Consider the following 21646-nt stretch of genomic DNA (forward strand, 5'->3'; position numbering starts at 1 on the left):
GCAGCCCGGGTGGCTCAGCAGTGTAGCACTGCCTTCGGCCCAGGGTGTGATCCTGGAGACCTGGGATCGAGTCCCACGTCGGGTTCCCTGCATGGAGCCCGCTTCTCCCTCTGCCTTTGTCTCTGCCTCTCTCTCTCTCTCTCTCTGTGTGTCTCTATGAATAAATGAATAAAATCTTTAAAAAAATAAATTGCGATTTTTATGCCAGTATAATATTATTAATTATTGATGCTTTAGGATATATTTAATATTACTTACCTCTTTTGCACCAGATTCTTTGAGCAATTTGATTATGGGTGAGATGGTATTGCCTCGTACAATTGAATCATCTACAAGAACAATTCTTTTGCCTTTAAAGTTGTCCGACAATACTCCAAATTTTTTTGCAACACCAAGTTGTCTTAACCTCATGTTTGGTTGAATGAAGGTTCTTCCTACATACCGGTTTTTACATAGCACTTCCACATATGGAAGCCCACACTAATAGACAAGAAATAAAAGGACAATGAGCTGCATTAAATAGAGAACTCTAGGTTCCTATTTTCTCTAGGTCATGCTTCCGTTATAACATATAAGCAAACATTTTAAATTGCTATTCTGAAGTCTCCAACAACAGATTACAGTTTTCTTTCACTATTGAAACTGCAGAGAAAAAAAGGCAAAAAGGAAAATCATTCAAGGTAATATACTCAGTGGGAAAACCAATTCCTTTTGCCAGAAGTTACAAAGCTTCTCTCTTAAATATTATTTCTCTGTCTTGGAAGAGAATACTAAACATGTGAAGACATGACAAATAATAAATCACTGTCAGAAAAATTCACAGCAACTAAAAATTATCAGCAAAAAATGAATTAAACCCATAATGCAAAGGATATGCTTTTTGAGGGCACAGGAAGTGATTTAGCCATCTTCCAATGTAATACTAATCTAAAATGTATGCATATTTTTCTTTTAAAAACTAATAAACTTTTCAACATACTGAATGCTGAGTAGGACACCCCAAGATCACTATAGTTATGTAATCTAAGTGCTTATGAAAAATGAAATTAAGCATAGTACTAAAAACATTACATAAAAAAAGAATTAAAAAAGGCGTGCCTGGGTGGCGCAGTCAACCAATGGGCATTTGATCTCAGCTCAGGTCTTAATCTCAGGGATGTGAATTCAAGCCCCATGGTAAGCTCCACACTGGGCATGGAGCCCACTTAAAATAAATAAATAAATTTTAAAACATTACACAAAATGAATATAAATGGCTTTATTATCACCCATACTAAATAGGGCACAGATATACCTGTGGTTACTGAGGGCACTTCATGAAATAGATTTTAATAATAAGTAAATATTACCACTAAATTATATATATTCAGGATGTTATCTTTTTAAATGAAGGGGATCATGCTGCTAAACTTTGGGTGGACTCCACTAAAACAGCATCACTGAATGAAAAGGCTGGAAAAGTAATTCTTGTAAAGGATCCAACATTTTCTTTTTCCTTGTCATATATTGATAAGTTTCTTGTTATATATACAAGGATTTCTAACGTCAGTGCTACAAGAATATTTCCCTGCATGTCAAGAGAAAATACCTTTCCTGCGTAACCAAGAGCAGCAGGTGTAGCAGATTCCGGAACAGTGCTAACCAAATCTGCATCCACAGGTGCTTCAATTGCCAGCTGCTGACCACAACGATACCTTACTGTGTAAACCATTTGGTCTGGAATGTTTGGAAAAGGAAATGGATTATTTTTACTTAACATGATATTATTCTAAGAAAATTAGCTTGTTAGATCACTATACACTGAGTATAAAAAGTAAAGTAAAACATATAAAACAACTAAAGTAATAAAGTGGGGCATTCACTATTCCAAAAAAAAAAAACAAAACAAAACCAAAAAAACAACTGGCCTTAATACACATCTGAAATCATAATCTTTACTCCTAAAAGGAAAACAAAATTTAGGACTCAAATGAATGCAAATATAGTGACCATCTGACTTGTAGGTTTAGTCCCATATCCACAACATATAGCAATGTGCCTCCAAAGAGGTAAGCCTTCAAACCAAGACTGCCACATTTTAGTGAGATAAATGACACTTATATAAACAGTTAAAGATATTTTATTTACCTTCAAATATACTATCTGGTCTTGCAAAATAAACATATTCAAAGATACAAAAAGCCATCGGGTTTCCTTCAGACCTTGGTATAATATCAAGAGTTTGGACACTACGTTTTGTTATTTCCACAATTTCTCCAGGCAAGACTTCACGGTAGTATCTTGGGAAACAGTGTTAAAGAAAGAAGACTTAACTACGAAGTACACACAGAGTCCCTTCCCTTATAAAGGAAAAGTGATTCAGTTTAAGAGATAGCTTAATAAACAAGTAATATTCCTCCAGCAATAAATCTAGTATGTATATATATTACCCCTAAATTCTAATTCTGAATTAAAAAAAAAAAAAGCCCTAAGTTTTACTGAGTTTTAGTAGAAGTTAAAGAGAACATTTTTATTCTTGCTTAAATTTTTTGATCATAACTACTCCTTCTGGAGGAGATCTTCCTTTCTAAAATATGTCTCATGGTATTGTGAAAACAAGATGCCAGTTTCAGAATTAGAAGGTATCACTGGAGCATTAAAAGTCAGTGCAACTGCTAAATACAATGTACAAAAGAAACTGTATTTATGGATTTGTCTTCTTACAGACAACAGAAAGAAAATTTTTATGTAAAAAAATTTTTTTACTGATGTGGAAAAAGTAAATATATTGAGTGAAACAAAACTTACTTTGCGCCAATTGATAAAAAGCTACAAGATTCTGAAGATACCACCCATCCTTCTGTTTCTGAAGACTTTTTCTCTGTAAATCACAAAGCAATATAGTTAAAGGATTCAAGAAATTTTACAAGAGACTACCTATTTCAAAAGAACAGTTAACACAAAATAAATTAAAAAAAAAATTCTATGACTTTAAGAGCATATGGATCTAACTACCTAGAATTTAAATAAGTTTGAAAAGAAAAAAAGCCATTGATCTTCATTTGACTCGAGCCAAGATAAAATTAATGATACCGGGATCCCTGGGTGGCGCAGTGGTTTGGCGCCTGCCTTTGACCCAGGGCGCGATCCTGGAGACCCGGGATCGAATCCCATGTTGGGCTCCCGGTGCATGGAGCCTGCTTCTCCCTCTGCCTGTGTCTCTGCCTCTCCCTCTCTCTGTGTGACTATCATAAATAAATTAAAAAAAAAAAAAAAATTAATGATACCAAAATCTTTTCAAAATCTGATTTTACAGCTCCAATAGGCATCAAATAAGTACTGAAGTCATACTATGATCAAATGAAAAAGCTGATCAAAGGATATGAATAGGTAATTCAGACAAGACAAAACAGGAATGTCTCATTAAATTTTTAAAAATGGCTCATACTCAAGGAAATGTACCTTAAAAACTCTCATATTTTTCTTTTTTACTTAGTTCCTTCTCATTCATAAGCTTCCTTTATCTAATGAATTGAGGGTGTGCCACCAGTAGGACAATGACATGGAAAAGCACTATGAAATTATATTTCTTCTGAAGTGTATTTATTACCTTTATCATTTATATCAGATACAGGAATAAGACTTCCAATGCATAGAGGACGATTTCCATAAGGATCTCGTACTGCATAAATAACATCTCTGTGCATTATAAGCAGGGAATATGCTGTGGGTGCTTCCTTCATTAAGTTCTTAATCCTAGAATTAAATAATTGAATGAATAATTTCAGTTATAAACACATGCAAGGCAGCGCTCGTTACCAGACCTGTGAGATTAACCTAGTTTTACAATTACCTTGCTACCCAATCTGGGGTACCATCTTGTTCCTGAGGAGGTGTATATGCCAGTAACTGGGTAATCATTTCGCTATCAGAACTTGTTGACAAACCAATACCATGCCGCAGAAGCTATTAAGAATGGAGAAAAGTGTAATCATTAGAGGGAAAGCTCCACCTGACCCTTCTTCACCCAACAGCCCACCATTATACAAAGAGGTCAGGTATTGTGTAAATTTTCAGTTATGAAAATCCTGCACTCTACTAATGATGTGTATATAGTAATGGAGAATCACTGCTGGAGGCAATGGGAAGAAGTTTCTGAAGATTTTGTGATTTTCTTTTTTTTAAAAGATTTTATTTATTTATATGAAAGACAACGAGAGAGCACAAGCAGGGGGAAAGGCAGAAGGAGAGGGAGAAGCAGGCTCCCCACTAAGCAGGGAGCCCTATGTGGGGCTCGATGCCAGTACCCTGGGATCATGACCTGAGCTAAAAAGGCAGACGCTTACCTGACTGAGCCCCTCTCTGAAGGTTTTTAAGGAAGGAAAAAGTGTTCTAGGAAGCATATAGAATAGCTTTTGAAAACTAAGTTTGAAAAAAAAAAAAAAAAATGAAAACTAAGTTTGAAGGAACGTAGACCTGCAATAAAGGTGGGGGTAGTAGAGAAGGCACAAGAATTTGGAATTGTGATTCTAACATTTTAAGCCCTTGACAATCCTAATAGGACACATTCCCTTAAAAGTAGCACACTACAGTGAGGCCTCTCAAGCCAGGTTTATCGGTGGTAGTGCTGGTAGCTACCCACCTCCACTGATCATCACTTACAGAACAGAGGAAAGGAATTAGCCATACTGAACAATTAAACACATAAGATGTAATAAAATTGGTTGAGCACTCTCCTGATGATTTTAAGGTTCTGAGCAAGACTGCCCAGGATAAGAACATCCCCATTAAGATGTACAGGCTGAGTTTAAACTCATACTATAGAACAGTTTTAGTAAGCAGCTAAATACGTAGAAGTAAAATCCGGCATCTAGGTAAGGGGTTATGTCTACAAAGAATGAGCTAGGTATTGTTCAGAATTGAACTTTTAATGGTTACTGTAAGTGTCATCACTTGTTTGTGTTTTTGTTTTGTTTTGTTTTTTAGTAATTTTCACTTCATGTTTATACTTTTTCTGATTGTATAAATTAAAAAATTCTCTTTTCACTTGGGGGAAGAAAAATATTTCAATATCATTATAATACCAAAGCCTAAGAAAAGGGCAGAAGAAAGCTCTGGGAAATAACTAAAGCTAGAATTGAAAATAAAAGGATAAAAAAAAAAAAGAAAAAGAAAAGAAAAAAGGATAATGAGTGGTATGGGAAGCATGGTTCTAAATATATTTTCACCCACTAAAATTCACCATTGTTTGACTTCTGTCACTACTTATCCTATATAAAATGCCTAGTTCTAGAATGCTAAGGAGATAATTGTGTGTATGTGTGGTAGAACCATCCTGTTAATGAATACCACCTGAGATTTCTTTTTATTTGCAAGGTTACCAGATCAAGATTATCAGAATCCAGGGAACCAAAAGAAATTTGGCATCAATAAATGAATGGCAAGAATGGAAAATTAAGCTATCAGAAATATAAAGATATGAAGTAATTTAAAAAAAAGATGACATAAAAACAAAAAAGATAAAAAAATTTAAAAAAATTTAAAAAAAGATGACATGATGACAAAGGTATAGGCACAAAGTAACACAGAATGCTCCAAATAACATACTATGAACAAAAGAGAACATAATTAAACTCTTTTGCCCTTCCCAAGTGGTTTCCTATAATTGTTTCCAAATTATTTTTTCTTGTATTTGTTATCTTCAAGTTTATATATTCCATTTTCTTCTTAAGCTTTGAACATAAGGACAAAGCTGAAGGGTTACGAAGAGTCAATAAACCCTAAGTTTTCTGTTTCTTTTCTTTCTTTTATTTTTTTATTTATCTATTCATGAGAGGCACAAAGAGGCAGAGACACACACAGATAGAGGGAGAAGCAGGCTCCCTGCAGGGAGCCCAATGTGGGACTTGATCCTGGGACTCCAGGATCACACCCTGGGATGAAGGCAGACGCTCAACCGCTGAGCCACCCAGGCATCCCAAATTTTTCTGTTTCTAACGACAACCATAAATTAACTTTTCCAAATCTCCAAAGCAGTACACGAGAATCACCTTATGCAGACTGACCACCCTTCCAACCCCAGACTCTGGGGTGGTATTTTAGAGTCTGTAATTTTAACAAATACTTCAGGTAATTCTAACACAGTTGTCCTTTGTTATGTAACAAAGGTGTTATGTAACAGGTGGCAACAATTAGAAAATATCCTGCACCAAGATCCCCGAAAAATTCATTTCATTAATTTATCCTAATGAAAAAATGCACTTAAAAACTTACCTTTTTCCTTAATTGAGCAGCATTTACCAATTCGCCATTATGTGCCACAGCTATTTTCCCATGAAGTGTTTCAACAACAAAGGGCTGACAATTTTCTAATTCACAGTTTCCTGTAGTGGCGTATCTTGTGTGTCCGATTCCAAGGTTTGAAATATATAATTTCTTCAAATTGTCTTGAGTAAAGACATGATTTACAAGACCCATTCCCTTGCAAAGTCAAAGTAAAAACTCATCTTAGAAAAGAAAAAAAACAACAACAACAGACTTGTGGCCCTAGTGAGCAAAGGCATTTATAAGCTTCTGCTCAGGCAATCCCAAATTAGACAATGCACTTCCACTTAATTCCCTTGTGCTCCAAATTCTAGTCTTAAATAAAGACTAACCTAATTTTAAAAAACCATAAAACCTCTTTTTGGGAATAATTTTGGGGTGAAATTCACATAACATACAATTAACCGTTTTAAGGTAAACAATTCAATAGCATTTAATACATTCATAATGTTGAAGTGCTTGTTTTATGAGATACTTTTCATTAAAACATTGAAGAACAGATGTACTAAACAATACAATTTGTCAAATATAATCAATTGCATTTTAAAAATTCAAAGCATGTTAAAATATTTAAGTAACTGGCCTGTTTCAAGGAGTCAGTCTAGCAAACTATCAGGTGAAAAGAAATGCACTCTCATATGATAAACTGAAATGGCTGATCCAGAGTATGACTTTTATATGCATATTATTCAAATTTCCGTCCCCCACCAACATACTAGTTATCATCTAGCTATTGTTATCGTTATTATTGACATTTCATTATGTTCAAATATACCTTGTGTGTTTTGAATGTTGGTACTGAATTCCCATCGCTGGTCACAATACCAGCACTCTCCTGACCCCTGTGAATATAAAAAGGCATCAACTGTTAAATTTAAATTTACCACACTGATAAGCTTCTTTATGAAGCATTACTTTTCTCAAGAGCCACCAGGAGGTGACAACACATTACATGCTAGTGCTACTTCTATTCATGATGATAGGACTAGCAATAGCAGCAGATAATATTGAGTTCTAACTAACATGCCAGGCACTGTCCTAAGCATTTACACGAATGATCTAACTTATTACACTCTCACAACAATCTTTTGAAATAGATACTATGATTGTTATTCCCATTTTACAGATAAGGACACTAAAGAAACAGAAGTTAAGTAACTTGCCAAATGTCAAACAGAAAGTGGTAGCATAGCCAGGATGAGAACATAATCTGAGGCTAGAGAACTTGAGCTTCTGATACTATGTGACCTCTAAATGAAGTTGAGTATGTAGATAAAAATGTAAATCTCCAAATAAATTAGCAGGTAAAATGCTTAGTTGTGGGTACTAGAATCATGAACAAAATTCATTTATTTCTGAGGTTTTTGCTTTGCTTTTCTGCACTTACCACTATTTTTCCCCCAAAAGGTATCTATCACTTTAGTTACCACACACACACACAAAAATAAATGCTGCTTCTAAAAACCCTAAGCTGATCAGGTACTTGTATTTCATTTCCTATGTCAGTATTTTTAGGTGACTGATATAGAGAAGAAAGCAAAAGCTAAGTTAGAGGTAGCATAACACACAACATGACTTCAGGGGATCTGTACTACTGTGGAGTATCAAGTGATAAAATAAAGGTTCCAAATGTTCCACAATTTTTAGTAGTTCCGAACAAATGCTACAAATATTAAATGTTTATTAGCAAATTTTTGTTCCAAAGTATATCAGGGTAGAAATAAAAAGTAAACCTCTAATATATGTATGTATGCATTAAAATTGATATATTGACTTATTTGGCAAATTGGATCTTTTTCTAAATTACACACTGTAGTTGTTTTTTAGGCATTTTAATAAGAAAAACTACATTAAGTATACCAGCAAAGCAAAAATCTAAAAAAATTATAAATTTACTAAATTATCAATACATTATATAAATATGCATAACACTATATACCCTACACATCTGAATCATTTGTGACATAGGATTTCTTTAGTGAAATGATGTGGTCTTTACTGTTAACCTATGCTAGAAGACAAAATGATTTGTATTAGAGGGGGGAAAAAATCAATGTTAGCTATAAATCTTAGGGCAGAAAGAACCTCTGCTAACCACTTCTAAATTAATTTCTAAAAAATCAACAATCTTTGGTAAACTAGAGTAAATTATGTAAGAAAAGAAATTTAAAAACGGTTTTCCCTCCTGTTCATCTCAAGGTAATTTTCCCTTAAGCTGAAATGAAAAACGTTAGGAATCATTTAGGTCTAGGCTTCTTTAATCACAAAGCCTGCTTATTTGGCAGTTTCTCAAGTTACTCCCCTCAGGCAGCTTGAGCCAGTTAAACTAGATCTTTTCAGCTCTTTGGAGCTTATTGACAACCAGCCGTCTGGTTTCCTAGGAAACAAAACCTTGGCTAGAAATAGTGAATCATTTCCAGGTCACTTTCAACATGGAGAGTGGAGCAGGAAAGCACTGGACTGAAGAAGAGGTTAAAGCTTTGCTAAGTGTCTGGGCAGAAAAAAATATACGAAAACAACTTTATGGAACACTAAGAAATAAAGGAATATTTATTTACATTGCTAAAAGGCTGCAAGCACTAGGAGTATACAGAGATTGGAAACAGTGCCGGGCAAAGTACAAAAATCTCAAATATGAATACAGAACAGTTAAATATGCTCATAACTCTGGAGACAGCTCTAAAACTATGAAGTTCTTCCATGATTTGGATGCGATCCTGCAGTATGAACCTGCCACACAATTAACAGAGGAAGATGCAAATGGCAGGTGCCTGGCAACGCTGAGCCAAAGTACAGCTTCAGAGACCACTGAAGGTAAAAAGAAAAAGTAGCATTATTTTGTTTTTACCTAACAAACTATAAGAGTACAGGATTTCTGAGTCCATATGATAAAACATAGTCTGGAATATCATGTTGAGAAAAACAACTGGCCTGTTATGCTATTTTGCACAAGGTAAAAATTTTTAAAAGATTAAATACCTCCACTTTTTAAATCTGTGATACTGAAAAACACATTAAAATAACATTAACCACTTAAAAAAGATAATAGCATTAACCACTAACGCCAACTGCTCCTTAAGCATGCCTGGTATGTTTTTTGGAAAATGGATTGGGTTTTGAAAATATTTTAGATTTAAAAAAAATTTTAAGAGTGGCAAAAGGAAAAAAAAACAACACATTTCTCCACTGTTGCTTCTCCACATCTCCAAACAAGACAGAACTTTCTGCTCTGTATTTATGTTCCCATTTTCTTAATTTATCAATAAAAGCACTGAAATACTAGGAACTAATAAATTCTTCATTACTCATTTGGAAGAAAGCTCCATTTTAACAATAAGCAAAACAAAAACAGATTGGCTAGATTAAATGATTTATGATTAAATGATTCAGATATTAAAATAAGGTTCTTGACCTGCTGTGTTGTTAAGCCTGAACTATTTACATAGAATTTGCTAGGTCTGTGGAAGCCAAATGTATCACTAGGGAAAGCTGGAAAAACAGTGGCAATAAGGAGATTTCTCCCATAGCCAAAGTCTTTACAGATGCAATTTTAAGAACAGAGTTGTTCAATTCAAAATCTCTGAATACCTACTGCCTGCAAAGTGCTGAGCTATATGCTCATGCAGTCAGTGATGTGTAACCTCAGAAAGGAGGACACAATGAATAAATGTAACAGCCAGAAGAAAATGGTTACAGTGGTAGAATAAAGATACCAAATGAGAAAGGGAAGTAACATGATAGAAGTTAAAGCTCTGTTAATTAGGTTAATGAGGTTACTCTGAACTTCGAGTTTATAAAGCTCAATAATAAATCATTTGGTAAAAAATCCACTCCACTTAACATACTCCCTTTACATTTCTGATACCAAATTCTGAAGCTTTGCAGTCATTGTCAAGTTAAATAGCAGTAACATTATTTTATTCAATTAATCATCCTGCACTCTCCATTATTTGAATGCTTTTAATATTGATTAATGATAAGTAAATCATACAGCTTCTGAAAAGCTTTGGTTTTAACCATAGGTTGGTATTGGTATAATGAAGATGTGGGTGCTCTGTCTTCACTTTTTTTTGCCACTTTTGTGTCTCTGTGTCTCCTCCACTCCTCCCCCCTCCTACTCACCCCGTGCACGTCTGTTTCTGTCTTTCTCCTCTGTGTGTGTGTCTATTCTCCACTTAACAGGATTTCCTTCTAATTGAGATACCCCCTTGGCTCCAAATTCCCCACTTTCACTTATAAGCAGAGGGCCCATAATTACCACTTAACCTTAGGGTATGTTTAAGGTATCTCAAACCCCAAATTCTAAAACTATACTCTTCCTTCATTCAGGACTGATCCTCCTACAAATTACTTACACCTTACTATCACTGTATGTCCAATCACTTACAGAAACATTTGAGATGCCTTTGACCTTTGGTCAGTCACTAAGCCCTCAAAAAAAAAAAAAATCTACTGACATGTTTCATAAGTTTTTCTCTGTTCCATTCTCATTACCACCATGCAGAACTTCATCTATCACATGGAATGTAAGATAACCTCTTAACTGGTCTCCCTACTTTTCAGTCCCTTCCCACAGATCATCCACAATGCCACTGGTTGTTGTTCTTTAAACTTTTTAAATTATACAATTATAAGCACATTAGCATTCTGTTTACTTTTTTTATTTTTTTAAAGAATTTATTTATTCATTCATGAGAGAGACACACACACACACACAGAGGCAGAGACACAGGCAGAGGGAGAAGCAGACCCCCTGCAGGGAGCCTGATGTGGGACTCGATCAAGGGGCCTCTAGGATCATGCCCTGGGCCAAAGGCGGTGCTAAACCGCTGAGCCACCTGGGCTGCCCCATTCTGTTTACTTTAGTAATAATCCTTGTATTTTACCCAGAATTAATTATAATTCAGGATTAAATATACTTAATGATTCCATAATTTTTAAGTGAGTGCATATCAGAGTTTATTTTGGCCCCCTAGAGAAATGTGCTACAATCAATACCTTTTGTCCATATTTAACATTACTACTTTAGGAGAGACTATCAGAAGTTCAGTTATTGGTCAGAAAGGGTATGATTACTTTGAAACACTTAAAAAAAAAAAAAAAACCTGCTTTCCAAAAGAATTGTTTTTTATTAATAGTGAGACTGTCCCTTTTATAGAGAACCTTGTCATATCAGATCATAGGGAGGGGTTAAAGTGGGAGAGAGACTTTCCTAATTTAACAAATAATAAAGTATGCTAATTCAGTAACTTATTTTGCATTTGTCTAATTACTAGTGATATCGAACAGTTTTCTATATATTTTACAAAAAACTGTTCATGTCAACTGAGGTCTTAGAAATTGCATGATCCCTTTTGCCTTACAATTTTGGTTGATTTTTTATTTGACCTATAGAATCCAAGTTTTTAATGCAATCAAACAGTCTTTTCTAAGGCTTAGAAAGCACTCCTTTCTCCAGGTCTGATTCATTTATAATGTCTTCTGGTTTTTCTATGGCGGAACCAGCAAAATTTTTATTGGTGTATGATAAACTGAAGAAGGGAAGAAAATGAATGTGCCTTTTCCACTGCTGGGATCAACCTCATGCAAGTGGTAAGGACAGAGGATCTGGTTCCCTCCGTTAGGCAGCAGGTAGTCTGACTAAGCCTTGGCAAAGAACTCAAATACAAACTCTTAAGAGACTTCATGTTCTGGAAATTATAATCATCCTCAACCTCAGAATACCTTTGACCTACTGCTACCGCAGAATCATTCCTTCGGTGACCAAATTTCCACTCTATTTCCCTCCTCTTACTTGATACAGATGCAGAGATAATGAGTTAAGAGTTTCAGTTTAAAACCTCCAGCACATGCATGAGGCTCCTTCATATAATTTTGGGATCAATCTAAGAAAAAATTACACCTGAATCAGCTGGGAAGAGAGCTTTTCTTTTTTACTCTGACCTGTATGTTTAGCATCGGCTATTTTCAACAAACATAAAACTAGGAGAAAAAACAAATAAACAAACATAAAAGTAGGCCCTAAATCAGATAATAGAATAGCAAACTCTCTCCCCTCTTTCCTTACTGTTCTCATCATGAAGCTCACATGTTAAATTAACCAGGTATATCATATTTTCTTTTTTTATATCATATTTTCTTAAAGAGAATTCTTAAATAAAAATTCTTATGTAACTACAGACTTTCATTTTCCATATTCCCATCTACATGCCATTTGAAAACAGTAGTACCTCCCTTATTTTTCATGTTATTCTATTTTAAAATAGAAATCCCTAATATAATCTTTAAGATGACATTCCTTTTCTTATTTTTTTAAGATTTTTTTTTTTATTATTTATTCAGAGAGAGAGAGAGAGAGAGAGGCAGAGACACAAGCAGAGGGAGAAGCAGTCTCCACGAAGGGAGCCTGATGCGGGACTCGGATCCTGGGTCTCCAGGACCACACCCCGGGCTGCAGGTGGCGCTAAACTGCTGTGCCACCAGGGCTGCCCTTTTTCTTACTTTTTAATGGAATGCCTCCAAATAGTGAATTGTAATTTTAAATGTTCATGCCATTGAAATCATAACTAACATTTGCTCTCCTAATGTAAAGTAAAATAGAATGGTATTTGTTACTCAGTAAAACAATATTGAAAAAACATGGAAATGATAGATGAATAACTCTGATTCAGAAAGTTACAAAAAAGTAATCAAAACCTACTTAACTACCCTATCTCATGATCAGTTTCAGCCTCGTTATAATTATGATTCATCTTCACATGTGCCAACTGAATCCAAAATTCTATATGCTGGGTTCCTTTGAAAGATATATTTTAGTTTTTCCTATTACCCTCCTCATTTGATTACTTTAAAAGTAGTCTGTGCCTCATTTTATAAAAAATAAAACCAGGAGGTCAAGGGGGGCCATTTTCATTTTTCAAGGTTGGCATGGTTCTTTTAAATGGCACATTCCTTGGTCCATTTAAGCATAACTTAGATAAATTTCTGGAAAGTTTAGTATGTACCAATTAGCTAATTATAAAAGATACATATAAATTTTAGCTATTTGACCATATACCAATTAAAGAAGATTTTCTGATTATCTCATTATGAAACCTCTGTCTTACATTGATTGCTACTATCAAGTGCCTGTTATGTTAAAGTACTTAAAGCACAAAATAATGAAGACACCTCACTTTTTTTTTTTTTTTTTTTTTTTAAAGAGAGAGCATGAGCATGGAGGAGGGGTCAGGAGGGGAAGAGACAGAGAGAGACAGTGATAGAGAATCTTAAGTAGGCTCCATGTTCAGCACAGAGCCCAGCCCAGGACTTGATCTCATGATCCTGAGATCATAATCTGAGCCAAAATCAAAAATCAGAAACTTAACTGAACTACCCAGGCACCCCAAGAAAAATCTTCATTTATTTTTTTATTTTTATTTTTTTAAATCTTCATTTAAAAAATATAATTCATTGAATACGAACCACAATCATCTCTAGAAACATAAAATTAGCAAATAAATCTAGTGGAAGTTCAAAATTAACCATGTGAATGGAAGAAATTAAATTTTTCTGTATTATAAATGTATATTTAAACTATTTTATACCGTTTTATTACAATCTATGTCTAACACAAATTTATAATCCTTCATATCAAATTCAGCTCAAGCTATTAGCATTCTCAGTCATATTAATTCAATTTTTATCTTCCTTAGAACTTATTCTAAAAGGAATTCTGTTCTCTTTCTAGGTAAAATGTCAGTTACATTAGAAGATAAGGAAGATATCTCAGGAAATCCTTTACTTTTGGTTTCTCATATCAGACCAATGGAACTAGGTACAGTATTGTGGGTCAAAAAATACAATGAAACTGATCAAATTCCAAATTGGAAAGTTAGGTTGGTTTCTGAGAAAATGGCTGATTTTCCGGATAAAAACACTTAGGATTATCTTGTCCGCCCCCCGCCCCCCCCCCCGCCGCTTTTTTTTTTTTTTATCAGTCTATACTAAAAAAAAAAAAAAAAAATCATTTCTAAAATAAATGATTTCTTTAACAAAATGTAAACTGCCTGTATTATTGGCCTTCAAATTCCCAACCTTTATTCTTTAAACATAATAGGGAATACAGTGGTCAAAATTATACATAATAGGTGCTTAATATTTAATGAACATGTTACTTTAGCACTCCTGAGGTCTAATACAAACAACTCTACAACTGAAAGTAAATAATATCAAATCAATGAGGTCAGGGATGGTTTTATTCACCCAGTCAGAGTCCAAACAAATCACCATTTTGCTTCTAAATTTTTACTGAAGGTTGTTAATCCAAGTGGAAAAATAATGTGCCTCTTCCAACCCTTTACTCGTGAATAGTTTTGGTTCTCAGCCATGACTGCCCATTTGAACCACAAACTGGGGATGCAAGGTGGGGGTAACAGCAAAGTAGTGATTTACAAAAGCTCCCCAGCAGATACTGATATGTATCCAATGGAAATCACCAAATTAAGAGATAAATTGCTCCCACCTATCCTATCACAAAACAAAAAACAAATAAAAATTACCCTTAATGAGCCATTTTCTAATTGTATTACTTTCTACAAATAATACAAAATTACTCAACATTCACTATATACTGATATACATACCACATATCAAAGGAATGGGATGAAGAGTAAGAGAAATATAGAGAAAAAAGATGATCAAAATGTGACTAATTAAAAACACAACTTTTTTAAGGCCAGTCACTGTCGTGGTAAGAAATAGACTCAGGTTCTGTATTTCATTTCCTCATTAGTTTCAGAGAAAAGCTAAGGTTTTCCATCTCCCATGGAGAAAATTTCCTTCCTTACTAAGGTTGCATCCAATTACTTATCTTATGTATATAACCTATATATGTATCTCTTTCCTCCCCACCTGATACAGGTAACTCCACATCAATTATGGAACCCCCTAATAATCCAACTTTTATTCCAACCATAGCAAATGAAGGAGGAAAACACTGGACTGTGCCAGAAGTTAGGGCTCTAATTGGCATCTGGTCTGATATAAATATACAACAACAACTGGAAGGAACAGTGAGAAATAAAAGGATATTTGAACAAATTGCTGCCAAGCTTCAGAAATCTGGAATAGAGAGAGACTGGAAACAGTGCAGAACAAAGTACAAAAACTTAAAACATGAATACAAGACTGTAAGAATGGCTCAAGACCAAGGCATAACTAAGAGTATGAAATTTTTTACTGAGTTGGATGCTATTCTGGGATACAATAAAAGAGAAAAATCACAAGAACACAAATTCCAAGATGAAGAACAAGCCACACGATGTGCCAATGTAAAAACAGAAGAGAAACAGTCAGGTAGGAAGGCAAAGAAAAGTAACCTGAACATTAGGCCAAATCCTATAAAAATGTTAGTAACCCAAAAACATGAATATAGTTTAAGTTAAATAGGTTTCACTAAATACTATTCAACAAGCTAATTGTTGAATTTATCATGAACAATTTAATGTATATTCAATCTCTTCCAGAACCCAGACAATAGTACAAAGTCATACATAAGGATGAAATAAAATTGGATTTCCACAAGTTTAAAAATAGACCAATTTTAGTAAAGTAAAACTGCAACTCTAAATGGCAGAAGTTAAAGCAAGTTTTCATATTAATTGTGGTTAAATTGTGAGTGAACAGAAAAAGAGCATTAAAGAACTTAGGAAAAAAAAAGACCCCATGAGAATGACTTTGAAGTCTAAGTTCTTCTGGGACACTTCATAAAGTTCTTTAATAAAAAGTTTAACACAAAGGACTGAGATATATTACACACAAAGATAGGACAGCATGACATAAATGAGTTCTAGACCAGGAGTCAGGAAATCAAAGTTCTAGCTCAGTCTTTCTGGAATCTTGAACCAGGTGTCTCCTCTAGACTTGACAAAATGTTCTTAAAGACCTCTACTAACCATAAAGTTTCTAGATATTAATATCTGCCGTAAACAATGCAGTCCTAATTCTTAGAGTATGAATACGTATCTAGGGGAAACGGAGGCAATGACAGAGGATTGAGAAATGGTGGCAAGAAGGCCTGAAATATTTTGCTGGCAGAGAAGAAACTGGTCTGCTTGAGAACTATCCACCTATCCCATTGAAATTAAAATGACAACCACAGTATTCAGCATGAGGTTCACTTTAGTGGAGCTTGATCTCAGGACCCTGACCTGAGCCAAAGGCAGATAGATGCTTAACTGACTGAGCCACCCAGGCACCCCTATCACGCTCACTTTAAAAGAGAAAATAACATTAGAGTTTAAAACACTATGCTGAAGTGAATAAAACCAAACCACCATCTATCCCACTATATTCACAGTCATTGCTGGAGATGCAGCAGAAGATGACTTTGTCAGTGATACATCAGAAGACCTAAGAGACAGAGATGTAAAACAAAGTCCTGGTACAGGTAAAATAATATTTTTTTGGTGTTTTTTTTTTTATTTTTTTTATTTTTTTGGTTTTATGTATGTGAAAAAATATGTAAGATGTTATTATATGATGTTGCTATAGACTGAACTGTGTCACCTCTAAAGTCGTATCAACAGATATAAGAGCATTTGGAGATGGGGCCTTCATGAGATAATTAGGTTTGGAGGTCATGAGGTTGGGGACCTTATGATGGGTTTTAGATTTAATTATATTTTATGTATAATGTATAATAAAAAAGATGCTATAATAACTAAGATTTTATAATAACACATACAAGGTTATAACACTGTATATGAAGAGTAATACTCATATTTACAAAATACAGAAATGGAAGGTGAAAACTGCTAATGACAGTAACATTCCTTATAGCTGTGGTTTTCAAAGTATAGCAGCATTAGTATCATCTGGGAACTTTGGCATGCTCAAGTTTGAGAAACACTGTCCTATGGTACTAATGGCGTGAAGGAAAGTAAGTGCTTCCTATATGGTGGTTTGCCTTTTACATAAACCAAAATGAGTGATGGGTGATCACCAGGCCCTCAAGCAAAAGCTGAGCTAGTCATCACAGACCTCACACATAGTCTTTCAGTTCAAAGCTTAGAAAAATGTAAAGAATCATGCTGATTAACAAACCAGGTAATCAAATTCCTCACACTCTTGGCAAACTTCTTTGTCTGACTTATCAGATATGACAAATTAAAAGCCCAGTGGGAGAAAGGAGAGCTGCTAGAATGGTGAAAGGTGAAAGCGGAGAAATTAAGGGGACTAATTCGATAGGAACATGCAGCTGACTAGGGGTATGATATGATAATACAGGTAAACAAAAATCTGTGCTCCTAAGGTTTCTCAGGGCATCAGAGCATTGACCCTTGTCATTAAAAATAAAGTTAAAAAAAAAAAAAAGTTGGGATCCCTGGGTGGCGCAGTGGTTTAGCGCCTGCCTTTGGCCCAGGGCGCGATCCTGGAGATCCGGGATCAAGTCCCACGTCATGCTCCCGGTGCATGGAGCCTGCTTCTCCCTCTGCCTGTGTCTCTGCCTCTCTCTCTCTCACTGTGTGCCTATCATAAAAAAAAAAAAAAAAAAAAAAAAAAAGGTTAAGGGACGCATGGCTCAGCGGTTGAGCGCCTGCCCTGAGGGATTCAGGATTAAATCCCTCATCGGGGGATCCCTGGGTGGCGCAGCGGTTTGGCGCCTGCCTTTGGCCCAGGGCGCGATCCTGGAGACCCGGGATCGAATCCCACATCAGGCTCCCGTTGCATGGAGCCTGCTTCTCCCTCTGCCTATGTCTCTGTGCCTCTCTCTCTCTCTCTCTGTGACTATCATAAATAAAAAAAAAAAAAAAAAAAAAAAAAAAAAAAAATTAAAAAAAAAAATAAATCCCTCATCGGGCTCCTTGAGGGAAGCCTTCTTCTCCCTCTGCCTGTATCTCTGCCTGTCTCTCATGATTAAATATAAAATCTTAAGCTAAAAAAAAGTTAAAATCAGATAGATTTAATAAGATATATTTCCATGGAAAAAATTAAGAACTTTAGCATTCAGAAGATTTTAGCTTGTTACTCCTCTGGGCTCACTTAAGTACAACACCTCAAGATCCTTTTTTGTATGTGAAAGGAAAACATTAAGTCAGATATATTATTAAACTGGCAGGATTTTAAAAAAACTGTCTGGTATGTTTATATGTTTCATATTTTCTAAATATAAAATGGGAAATATTTAGTCATTCTAGAAACTAAGGTATTTTAAACTTCCATATGAAAATAAAAGCAAAGATATAAACCTACAAGAATCCCAACAGCTAAATACATAGGAAAAGAAACTGATCTTTAAAAAAAAAAAAAAGATTTTATTTATTAATGAGAGACAGAGAGAGAGAGAGGCAGAGACCCAGGCAGAGGGAGAAGCAGGCTCCATGCAGGGAACCTGATGCAGGACTCAATCCCAGGTCTCCAGGAGCCTGCCCTGGGCCGCTAAACCGCTGAGCCACCGGGGCTGCCCCAGAAACTGATCTTTTAAACTATTAACAGATTTTACCTTTATGTAATCTTTACATCCAGTGTGGGGCTCGAACTCAACACCCCAAGATCAAGAGTTGCATGCTCCACCAACTGGGCCACCTCCTAGAGTTAGCAAAAAAATCTAAGTACTTCAGTCATACCTGCAATATAAACTATTGAGTCACAAATCACCACTCTACTATGTTGTATTGAGGTATGGATATTTTTCCTGAAGATGGCTTCAGGGAAAAAATTCACATCAAATATTCTTTCTTAAAACAAAACAAAACACAGGGGGCACCTGGGTGGCTCAGTGGTTGAGCATCTGTCTTTGGCTCAGGTTGTGATCCCAGGGTCCTGGGATTGAGTCGTATATCTCCCTCTGCCTATGTCTCTGCCTCTCTCTGTGTCTCTCTCATAAACAAATAAATAAAATCTTTACAACAAAAAAACCAAAGTCACTGGTTGGCTCACTAGGTTAAGTCCCACTCTTGATCTCAACTCAAGGTCATGAGTTCAAGCCCCACATTGGGCTTGGAGCCTTATTTTTTTTTTTTTTTTTAAGATTTGGGGATCCCTGGGTGGCTCAGCGGTTTGGCGCCTGCCTTTGGCCCAGGGCGTGATCCTGGAGTCCCGGGATCGAGTCCCGAGTCAGGCGCCTGGCATGGAGCCTGCTTCTCCCTCTGCCTCTCTCCCCCCCCCCCCCCCGTCTCTCGTGAATAAATAAATAAAATCTTTTATTTTATTTTATTTATAAAATTTTTGAGAGAGAGAGAGGGAGGCAGAGAGAGGCAGAGGGAGAAGCAGGCTCCATGCAGGGATCCCGGGTCTTCAAGATCACACCCTGGGCTGAAGGTGGCGCTAAACCGCTGAGCTACCAGGGCTGCCCCCTTGGAGCCTACTTAAAAAATAAACAGAAACAATAAAGTGATGAACATTCATGTAAAAATAGGTAGAGGTTATTTCATTTTGATTTTATATTTTTACTAATGAACTACTGGAATCTGAGTTCCTATTGCCCCATATTGTTAACATTGATACTTGGTCATGAAACTGGTCTCCCAAAAGTAAATTTTTCCTCATCTTAAATGTATGCTAGAAGATTCTTTTTTTCAAATAAAAACCTAACTAGAGCTGTGAACTCCTTGGAGTCTAGATAACTAATTAGTTCCCAATTTAGAACTCCTGGGGATTCTGGTCTAGCGTAGGTTATAGGATGGGTTCAAGCAATATATTTTTATAACAGACCATCAAGCACAGTAAGGGTTGAAAATAACAGGTTGTTGTATTTAGAGAGTAGAGGCTAGCAGAGGGCTGAAGAAACTAAAACATAAAATCCAATTTGATTCCATTTAGGGAAGACAATTTAGCCAATTTCAATTATCACTTTAAAAAATGCATGACTAATGCAATATGAAATAAGTTAATCACTGGGAAGAATCACAGAACTCCTGAGCTATGCCTACCTATTACAATAAGTAAAAAGTAGGGGATCCCTGGGTGGCTCAGCGGTTTAACACCTGCCTTCAGCCCAGGGCATGATCCTGGAGTCCCAGGATCGAGCCCCACATCAGGCTCCCTGCATGGAGCCTGCTTCTCCCTCTGCCTGTGTCTCTGCCTCTCTCTCTCTCTCTCTGTCTCTCATGAATAAATAAAATCTTTAAAAAAAAAAAAAAAAAGTAAAAAGTAATAACCCATGAAAATTGAATAATTCTTTGGATCTAAAATTCTTCTCGGGCACCTGGATAGCTTAGTGGTTGAGTGTCTACCTTTGGCTCAGGTCGTGATCCTGGGGTCCTGGGATTCAGTCCTGCATCAGGCTCTCTGGAGGGAGCATGCTTTTCCCTCTGCTTAGGTCTGTGTCTCTCATGAATAAATAAATTTTTAAAAAATAATAAAAAGTTAAAAATAAATTCTTCTCCCCACCTGAGGCATAAGCAAGAGATGATAAAAGGAATCAGAAAGTTCTACTGTCTAAACAGGAAATGTTTGACAGTCTTGTCAGTTACCTGTCTCTTCTGAGTAAACCTAAAATTAACTTAATTCATCTCTAGTATCAGTTGATATTTACACGAGGTGGAATACTTCAGTATTCTCGCAAGTCACTGCTTTTTAGTATTGGCAGTCAAAGGTAGATCAATTTTAGTTCTGAGGGGTGGAGACAGGCAAATATATCCTATTGGAGGTTATTCTTACCAGCCTAAAAATCACAAAACTATTCTTTTAAAAATAGTCTTAAAGAATTTTCTTTGGTTGGTAAAATATATTTCCAAAATTAAAATAGTCACTATCCCCACAATTTCACAAAAATTAACAATGTGATGGCCAGCAGAGGGCACTAAACTATCTATTGTTAGTATCTCAGAGGCCATGCCAGGTTTTTTTGGTTTCTCAAATTCATATATTTCTCCAATTCATTTATTTTGGTTTATTTATAATAAGCCAAAATTGGAAATAATTTTAAAAGAAAATAAACAGTTTTGTAGATTTTGCATTTAACTTGGATAATCTTAGCAGCTAATGCATTTTCATCACATGAATCATAATACTGAGAACTTTTACATTTTTAATCCAGTAGAAAATCCAAATAAAGATTTGATTTTTAAAATTTCAAAAACCCAAAAATTACAAATGTAAAATAAAGTTCAAACTTAGGTAAGCCAATAAACTTAAATACAGGCAACTTGATAATGATAAAAGTGTTGGCTTTTCTAATTCCTGTTTATATTTTCACAAACTCTTTAAGAAGCTCTAACATGGGATCTCTGGGTGGCGCAGCGGTTTGGTGCCTGCCTTTGGCCCAGGGCGTGATCCTGGAGACCCAGGATCGAATCCCACGTCGGGCTCCTGGTGCATGGAGCCTGCTTCTCCCTCTGCCTGTGTCTCTGTCTCTCTG

General features: G+C 35.6%; 2 protein-coding genes across 9 annotated transcripts in view; one reads left to right on the plus strand and one right to left on the minus strand.

Annotated features, from left to right (window-relative positions):
• PAICS (phosphoribosylaminoimidazole carboxylase and phosphoribosylaminoimidazolesuccinocarboxamide synthase) overlaps positions 1-21646 on the plus strand; it is a 71101-nt gene that overhangs the window by 11264 nt on the left and 38191 nt on the right. For 3 of the 6 annotated variants that reach the window (XM_077848115.1, XM_077848118.1, XM_077848120.1), the window contains exons 1-4: positions 8721-9117; positions 14033-14119; positions 15205-15639; positions 16643-16732. In XM_077848115.1, the coding sequence (XP_077704241.1) occupies positions 8736-9117; positions 14033-14119; positions 15205-15639; positions 16643-16732 (994 nt within the window). In that variant the 5' untranslated portion in view covers positions 8721-8735. Of the gene's footprint in view, positions 1-8720; positions 9118-11840; positions 11896-14032; positions 14120-15204; positions 15640-16642; positions 16733-21646 lie in introns of those variants that run through there. The other 3 variants (XM_077848119.1, XM_077848121.1, XM_077848116.1) reach the window with 2 other exon arrangements.
• PPAT (phosphoribosyl pyrophosphate amidotransferase) overlaps positions 1-21646 on the minus strand; it is a 37596-nt gene that overhangs the window by 4521 nt on the left and 11429 nt on the right. For all 3 annotated transcript variants that reach the window (XM_077848125.1, XM_077848123.1, XM_077848124.1), the window contains exons 2-9: positions 7079-7145; positions 6253-6459; positions 3833-3945; positions 3590-3735; positions 2788-2860; positions 2128-2279; positions 1589-1716; positions 259-480 (exon numbers count right to left, since the gene is read on the minus strand). In XM_077848125.1, the coding sequence (XP_077704251.1) occupies positions 259-480; positions 1589-1716; positions 2128-2279; positions 2788-2860; positions 3590-3735; positions 3833-3945; positions 6253-6456 (1038 nt within the window). In that variant the 5' untranslated portion in view covers positions 6457-6459; positions 7079-7145. The remainder of the gene's footprint in view (positions 1-258; positions 481-1588; positions 1717-2127; positions 2280-2787; positions 2861-3589; positions 3736-3832; positions 3946-6252; positions 6460-7078; positions 7146-21646) is intronic.

The sequence above is a fragment of the Canis aureus genome, chromosome 14, assembly GCF_053574225.1.
Source record: "Canis aureus isolate CA01 chromosome 14, VMU_Caureus_v.1.0, whole genome shotgun sequence".
NCBI classification, from domain to species: domain Eukaryota; kingdom Metazoa; phylum Chordata; class Mammalia; order Carnivora; family Canidae; genus Canis; species Canis aureus.